The sequence below is a fragment of the Anopheles gambiae genome, chromosome 2 (genome assembly GCF_943734735.2).
Source record: "Anopheles gambiae chromosome 2, idAnoGambNW_F1_1, whole genome shotgun sequence".
Taxonomy (NCBI): Eukaryota; Metazoa; Arthropoda; class Insecta; order Diptera; family Culicidae; genus Anopheles; species Anopheles gambiae.
This window is the reverse complement of record NC_064601.1, coordinates 24,373,637-24,381,405: the sequence shown is the minus strand read 5'-3', so window position 1 is coordinate 24,381,405 and position 7,769 is coordinate 24,373,637. Positions and strand designations below refer to the sequence as shown.

General features: G+C 47.5%; 2 protein-coding genes and 1 long non-coding RNA gene across 4 annotated transcripts; 2 read left to right on the top strand and 1 right to left on the bottom strand.

The window, feature by feature from the left end:
* Positions 1-405: 405 nt before the first annotated feature.
* Positions 406-1,735, top strand: LOC1273328 (uncharacterized). Its single transcript, XR_009764752.1, has 2 exons — positions 406-1,380; positions 1,464-1,735. It is a non-coding gene; the product is annotated as an uncharacterized LOC1273328 (long non-coding RNA).
* Positions 1,736-2,004: 269 nt separating this feature from the next.
* On the bottom strand, positions 2,005-2,402 carry LOC1273329 (uncharacterized). Of its 2 annotated transcripts, none has more exons than XM_312295.5 (2): positions 2,298-2,402; positions 2,005-2,212 (listed from the first exon to the last, which is right to left on the bottom strand). In XM_312295.5, exon 2 carries the CDS (start codon positions 2,207-2,209, stop codon positions 2,030-2,032), a length of 180 nt encoding a protein of 59 aa, XP_312295.4. In that variant the 5' UTR covers positions 2,210-2,212; positions 2,298-2,402; the 3' UTR covers positions 2,005-2,029. The 2 variants fall into 2 exon arrangements, with proteins under 2 accessions (XP_312295.4, XP_061499715.1); XM_061643731.1 differs by having other exon boundaries at positions 2,285-2,365.
* An 850-nt stretch (positions 2,403-3,252) lies between these two features.
* LOC1273330 (NADH dehydrogenase [ubiquinone] 1 beta subcomplex subunit 2, mitochondrial) lies at positions 3,253-4,027 on the top strand. Its single transcript, XM_312296.6, has 3 exons — positions 3,253-3,478; positions 3,635-3,758; positions 3,841-4,027. Exons 1-3 carry the CDS (start codon positions 3,369-3,371, stop codon positions 3,913-3,915), a joined length of 309 nt encoding a protein of 102 aa, XP_312296.5. The 5' UTR covers positions 3,253-3,368; the 3' UTR covers positions 3,916-4,027.
* The last annotated feature ends 3,742 nt before the right edge of the window (positions 4,028-7,769 follow it).

Below are 7,769 nucleotides of genomic sequence, written 5' to 3'. Positions count from 1 at the left end.
CACAGCATGGGATGGTTGTTGTGAGGTTGGGGTGTGGGAGCAAACTCACCAAAGGTGACTGCGGGTAGGGTTATTTCGAACAATTCCCATTACGAAGCGTAATCGGTTCCCGTAGCGCTCGGGTTGCACATCCATGCCCCTGTTCGGGTGGTGCCATTACATGGGGAAGTGAGGAAAAACGTACAGGAAGAGAGTGTGGAGGGAAATTGTTTTTCCGCTTACGGTCTCATAAAATTAATCGTTTTACAGTCCAATAAAATGGATCGGGTTAAAATTTCATCACAAAATGCTTTTTGAACAGACAGACGCTAAAGAGAGGGGGGGGGGGGGTGGGAGAAGGTTGGGGAGTTAGTATTTGTGCTCATTCACCGATCAGCTATCATCGCCGTAGTTCCCCTTTCTCTCTCTCTATCACTCCACAGTGTGCAATCGTCCTGTTTCCGCGAGCTAGCAAAACCAAAATTGCATTATTCATTTGGGTTTAGTTAATCCAAACTCGGCGTTGCTGCGTTTTCATCGGGTTTGCCCCTTCCCCATGCCACTCTCGCTCTCCTGTCATCATCAGCATCATCATCATCGCCACCCGGATACCACAGGCCGGAGATACATAAATTAGTTTCAAATTGATTACGGAACACACCGACACAGTGGGGGGCAGTAAGGGATGGTTTTCCGGGGCAGTGCCATGATTAAAACGATCCAAACGATCCTTTAAAAAAAGCTCATAAACACACACATCCACAACGGGGCAGAGAGAGAGTTGGGTGGTGTGTGTTCGCAACGGATAATATTACCCAAAAATGGACAGACGCTTTCCAACGGATGGGGCGGGAGGGAAAATTTGTCGAAATCAAATTTACAAACTGCTTTCCGGGTTGTGCCAATTGTGTGTGTTTGTGTCTGTGTGTGTGAGCCTCGAACCGGATTAGGCCGTTCGCGTTTTATCGCTGCCAAATCGGATCGCTTTAAGCCCGTTATCGCTGTTCAAACTGCCCCGTCCCACATTTTCGGTGCTTTTTCGTTCGCACTGTGCCAGATCCTAGTTTGTGGGACGATTAGACACGAGATTATTAATTAAAATTCGATATTGCACCATTGCCCCCCCCCCCCACACACCGTTTACTGTGTGCGCAGTATTCGGTGTTTGAAGTCGGTGTGTATGGATTTGATTGGACGGCAACAGGCGCGGAGGCTGCTGATAAGCTTTGACATTATTTTCACCGCGATTATGAGATCCGCCGGAGCTGTGCTGTGTGTATTTGTGGGATCGCCAGCTGCCCTCGCTCGCTATAAAATAAAATGCACTCGCTGCTGGGTTCGATTATTACATCGAGGTTGCAAACCATCTAACCCATTGCATCGCAAATCCATCCAGCTGCAGTAAGTGTTACGCTTGAAGAATTTCGGAATTTAGTTAGTAAAATAATCCCACCAAACTCTGTTCTGCTTGGCTGTGATTTTAGCCGAAAATGAAATTGCTGTGGTTGGTCGTGTTGCTGGTGGCCCTGGTGTGCGGCACTTACGGGCAGGAGTGCCCCAAAGGCTTCAATGCGCAGCAAGGCAAGTGCGTAGCGCAGCGCCCGGTGCACGGTGACTGTCCGCCCAACTCCAAGTACGACCTCAACCAGAATCTGTGCGTTTACACCTGAGTGATGGGGCTGATCCTTCCCGGGCTTGTGTGTGTGTGTGTGGAGAGCATGGTGTGATTGAATAAATTTACCTTTATACCCCGAAACTCAAACAGTGTCTCGCTCGAATGGGGACCAGCAAAGTTTCCGCTCACCACGAGGTCACAGTGTCCTGGGAGCGATCCGAAACGGTTGATGGAATGTTTGCAGTTTCGTTACGGCACGTTTGGCGCCGGGAGCAGTTTGATGCGATGGGGTTAGTGTGGTTAATGGATGGAATGTCTTGTCCTGCCAGCGACGGGCTGACCCAACGGCACCGTTCGATCATACTTCTTTCCTGACCAAGCAACTCCATGAAAAGAACACCGCGAGCATGTTACTCCTGTACGGTTGCTTTATTTCTAGTTGTGGACGCACAGGTTAACCTTTGCGCTGTAGGTGGATCCCTTCGGGCAGTCGCCGTGCACCGGGCGCTGCGTAACGCACTTGTTGTTCTGTGACTTGAAGCCTTTCGGGCAGGCGTCACCCGCAATCATGCCGACGAGCGCGAGCAGGAAGGTGATGAGCCACAGGAATTTCATTTTCTAAAACAAACGACAAGAGCGCGAACACAATAATGGTGAGCTGGTTGGGACTGGGGAATTCTCAATTTGCACTTGCCAAACTTACTTGGTTATTATTTTACTACTGGGTATGCGGGGAAGGACCGGCTACAATCGCTGCTGAACTGTCCAAATTTGATAATGTGGTTTATTTGGGCGTGTTGATGCTTTTATACCGGCGAGACTTGTTTTGATTGCCAAACAGCCGAAATTTACTTGGCCAACCAATGTTGTTGGTTTTATTATCAGAGGAACAGGCAGAAGAACCATTTCTTCGGGGTGGATTTTTCTAGTTTGGTCAGCTGTTCTTGACCCGCTGATAAGGGGGCGTGGATCGGCGCAAACAATACCCAAAAAAAAAACAGGGGTGTTCAAAGGGTTGCGCAATTTGTGCCATAACAAACCACCAAATACGATGAATTGGGATGGTTTTTGTGTCCAAAATATTGAAAAAAAATATCATCCACACACGCACAGAACATTCGAATTCAACGGCTTTCTCAAAAACGTTGCTACCTGTTGGTACTAAAAAGCTGTTATACGCTGCAGGGTATGCAATTTGCAACATTCAATGTATACCTGAATGTATGCAACTTGCGTCGGATAGAAAAAAACAACGACGCTAGTGCCAGCTGCCGGATAATACATGTACTACTACGCTCGAAAGTATGCAATTCGATATACTTCGTACCGCCCTTGAAGCTATGCAATCCGCACAACACTCAACGGTCAAAATTCCAACAGCAACGAAAAAATTCAAATTTCTCCGGACAGGGGGCGCCACGCGACGGTTGCTACAAAATTTGAAACCCTTTTTTGCGAAACGTGGACGTTTTGCGTAAAGTTTTAAGGAAACTGTACGTTTTGAATGAATTTCTGTAATTTTGGGTGCTGTTTTTTGAGATTTTTGAGCATATTTTGCAGTTTTTTCACAACGAACTGCTCGATCTGCTGGACTGTAATCGAGTAGCTGCCCGAACGGTGTCGAGCTGCCACTCGAATGGTTCTTGGGCATGGAAACGTCAAACGCGGGCTGTCAAAGTGGCAGCTGGTTGTCACTTGTTTGTTGTTTTTGTGAGGAGAGGAATTTCGAGAAACCGTGTTTGCGTGAAATTTTCGGGAGCTGCACGGTGCAAAAATGCTGGCTTCCCGGGCACTGCTGGTCGGAAGATTGCTGCAACGCAGCGCCGCTGCCGCGAAGGTCAACCCCACCGGTCTGCGCAACCAGATCGTGCGCCATGGCCACGAGTAAGTGTGATCCGGCCACAGTGGCCACCGCGTTCCGCATTATGTAATTATAATTACCGTTTTTCCTTTCCTGGGCGCCCGGCGTATCCTTGAAATGGTCATTGGCGGATTGCTGGAAACGTGAATCTGCATCGTCGCACTTCTCCGCACGGGCAGCTGGTCGTATCGAGTGAACGGCCCGAAGCCGGAGATGCTGGCCCGCGTCGGTGCACAGGTCGCCGGCGGATTCATGTGGTGGTGGGTGCTTTGGCATCTCTTCCACGAGTACGAACACATTACGGTACGTAATCTGACTGCGGGTGTCTCAATGCAATGCGCCAGCGGCCCCTGGATGATGTTGTGTGTTTCGTTTTCCCCTGCAGGGTGAATTCGACTATCCGGATCCGTCCTCGTGGACCAACGCCGAGCTGGGCATCCCGGCGGACGATGTCGAGTAGGGGAGTTCCCTCACTGCCTGCAAACTCCGTGCTTCAATTCTGTGCTTTTTAGAACAACATCCAGCAAGATTCGGTTGTAAATAAACAGTGGCGACTGTAGCGTTAACTGGAACACGGGTGTTGCCGGAACGTATCTATTCCCGTGTTTGAAGGCGGTGGAGGCGTGTCTCCTGGACGGCGTCGCATATCCTGCCCCTGTGTCTGCTACAACGACCGGGTATGACTGAGAAAACTTACCATCTCGCTCGGTAATCGTCTTTTCTGCTTGGCCTGCTGGATTATACGCACATTTGCTACACTCTTCCGTTGAACCATAGAGGGACCGGTACCTCTATCTCTTTACACCAGACTTCTGAGAACGTCATCGTGCTGCCCAGTCATCATTATCGATACCTCGTTGCCATTTATTTTTATAATTTATACCGGTCAAAGTTGTGCCTTGGGGCAGATATGATGAAATCCTAGAACATGATGTCGATCACCCGTCGCTCTATGCAGCAGTTCTGGTAAGTCATGCGCTTGCTTTGATCCGAGCGTTCCATGAACGTTCACCTCGTTCAGTGCCAGATCTGTGATGTCGAGGACGCTCAAAGCATCCGAAAGCTTCTCCACTCTTTACTGATTCGTTTCGCAACTTCTTTTCCTCTCGGAGGATCCATTTCCAACCGTCCATTTTGCAGAAATAGGCTCGTGATTCGACTATTCTAAATTCCGTAGCAAGACAAGGTTCATACCTGCTCTGCCTTTCAGCAATACTTCATGGACCCCTGTAACACCCGTCTGTAATACAAGGACGAATCGGGAACCAGTTACGAGTCTATGCACGATTCCCCAACCCTCAACAAACTCAATACCTTGACCCGGCTAACCCTAAGGGATTGCTTGGATCAGCCCTTCCGGGCGTGTACGAACCAACCCGTATCCATTACTCTACCAAGCTACCATAAATAAATCTCCATGTAATAGAATTATGATCGCCACATCGCTCACCTCGCCTCCGGCATCCCCCGCAGACACCTCGTAACCAATATGTCCCACCTACCCACCCGATCCGCTCAAAACTCATCTCGCACGTGTCAATCATGTGCGAAGAATGCTGACACGACCATCCCATCCCATGCCCCAGCCGTCCATCGATTAGCAAACTGTTTAGCAAATGACCACCGGGTCAAAAACCATCAAATCCCACCATCCCATCAATCTTGGCCCGGCAGCTGGACACTTTCCTGGCATTCAAGGCCACATGCCCACACGCTTGTCCATTGCTTGAAAGCAAACAACATCGTCTTCGGGGCTCATCTTTCATGCGCGCTGCCGACGGACATCCGATATCCGATTCCTCGATGAACACGACCCCGGATCCATTTTTGGGGATATATTGGCTGGCGCTGAGACCTAATTGAATAAATTACTCGATTATTGATGAGCGGACGCGAAACAGCGAGAGCCTGTTGCCAAGGGGACACCGCAATTCTGTTCCCCTGCACTGCACGTTCGGTGGATCATCATGGCCTGCTCGGTCAGTCAGTCAGGGCTTGTGTTTCGGCTATGAAAGATTGACGAGAAAGTAATATCCTCATCGTCCGGTGGGATTTGAACGCTTCCGCGTCTCATCTTATTGATTCCCGGTCAAGATGATTGTGTCCGACCCTTCTTGAAAGGCGCACACCATTATTGAAAACGTGTTCCCCGCTCAGGCTCGGAATAGAGAGATATGTCGTCAAACAAACAAACAAAAAAGTTCACATGGTTTATGTATGAACACGGACAGTCACCATCCGTCACACTGGAATTGCATTATTTATGCTTTTTTTTCCCTTCCCACGTTTCCCAGAACCATTGCCCGCTCGAAACACCAAAAAGAGGGCTCTTTGGAGTGGGACCAGTCAGCAGTCATTTTAAAACACATGACCTTTTTGCGGGACTCTGGGAATAAATTACAACTCGTTGTCGTTGCCTTACATGGACGCTAAATGTGCATCGTGGGCAAGGAAGAATTAGCCACTTTTCAACACCAATCCCAGACAGCTGACCACACGAATCGTCCCAATGGTACCCGGCACTAGTCCTTGAGGGCACTAGATAAATTACATTTACGTTTTTTGGAGTAAATTAAAATGTTCAATTAAAAGAGTCAACCGGACAACCGTGCCTGGGGGATGTGCGAGGATGTGCGGGACTCGATAAATCCTAGATAATCAATGGACACGGTAAGGTGGTAACAGAACCCCACCACACATAGAACGGCCATGTTGGGCAAATTGGAACAGCTAAGTAGTTCTTAATTTGTGCCGATCGGAATCAACCGGATGAAGGTGGCGACCACCCCATTTCCGACGGTTCCAGGTGAGCCGCTGGGCGGTGGGTGTGATTGGTGAAAGTTGTTCAATTAAATTTTGCTTTTAGTGCATCCCGTCCGTTTCGTCGTGCGGGCAGCATCCGGCTGGGTGCAGCAACACCAGAACAGGAGCACCAGATGGGCCATGGGTGCGGGTGAGCGGGGGCTATAGATTACAGGTTTTGCGGTTTCATCGGGACCGGGCAAACGAAGATAGTTTGGCCCGAAATTGGAGTATGTGTTCGGTTTATTTATTGAACCGATTTGCCATTTTATACAGATTGACTTTTTCTCCAGTGGGAGGGGGGTTCGAGACCGGGGAGAGTTGGGTCGTTTCGAGGGATCGTTTTATTCGGGTTTTCACTTTATTACGAGTTGACTGTTTGTGACCATTGGAAATCTGTTTGAAGTGGTGTGGTTTAGAGGGTTTTACAAGTTTTTATTCCTTTTTGTCAGTCTACAGCTTTCTCTAGTTTCAGTACTCGGTCTTGCAAGTGAAAGTGCTCTTTTTATTACTTTGTTCTTTGTAAAATGTTGTTTTATTATTTTTCCAGTTCTGTGTTGTTTTATCTCTATTTCTCTGATCTTCTTTTGTTATAAAAGTTCTTCTTCTTCTTCTTTTTTCTTCCTTTTTTTGATTCTTCATATGTTTTCTTCTTCCTCTTTTTCTTATTTTGTTTCGTTTCCTTCGTTTGCTTCGTTTACTTTTTCATCTTTTTTTTCTGGTTTCTTTCTGTTTTCATTACTACTATTGCTATTTCTATCACTATTTTTCTCTACTTTGCCTTCTTTTCTTCTTCTTCATGTTCTTCACCTTCAGCACGATTTTCTTATTCGACTACCACCACCACCACCACCAATACTACTGCTACAACCACTAACTTCATATTTTTTCCCCCTTTTAAAAATATTCCTTGACTGTTTTGCTTTTCAATTCTTATTGGGAGTTCTGTGCGATACTCGGAGCCGATCGGACGTGTTTACGAGAGACTCTACTGAGGGCAATACACAGTGTTATCAGCTATCGTTAGTTTGAAGCAACGACCTTCGTTGCTGTTTTTTTTTTCTGGGTGAGAGAAAGAGACACTCACCTGGAAACTGGAAGATTGAAGAGTATAGAATTTCTCTCGCTTAAACAGCGCTGCCTCTCGTGGCGCGCACAAGCAAGTGCTGAAACAGGTTTTTTTTTCTCTTTCTAATTGATATTGTAAGTAGAAACACTTTATCTAATTTTTCAAACGATTTAACACCATGGGAGGACCAGGCACTGCCTGGGGGGAATATCCCACAACTCCACCGAATATTAGAGGTAGACAAGCACCTATATGGATGGATGGAGAAGATAGACTGGGAGAATTATTATACCTTGTTCTGAGTCCCAACGAGAAGTCTGTTTTACCGAAAAATCCATTCATAATTGAAAAAAGTCTAACCAACCACGCCGGGAATATTGAACCCTGCAAGCCAATCGACAAAGGTTCGAAATATCTGGTGAAGACCAGAAGCCGAGCTCAAT

Coding starts and splice junctions, on each gene's coding strand:
- LOC1273329 (XM_312295.5), bottom strand. CDS start 2,209: ATGAAATTCCTGTGGCTCATCACCTTCCTGCTCGCGCTCGTCGGCATG.
- LOC1273330 (XM_312296.6), top strand. CDS start 3,369: ATGCTGGCTTCCCGGGCACTGCTGGTCGGAAGATTGCTGCAACGCAGC. Junction 3,479..3,634: donor ATCGTGCGCCATGGCCACGA/GTAAGTGTGATC, acceptor CCGCACGGGCAG/CTGGTCGTATCGAGTGAACG. Junction 3,759..3,840: donor ACGAGTACGAACACATTACG/GTACGTAATCTG, acceptor TTTCCCCTGCAG/GGTGAATTCGACTATCCGGA.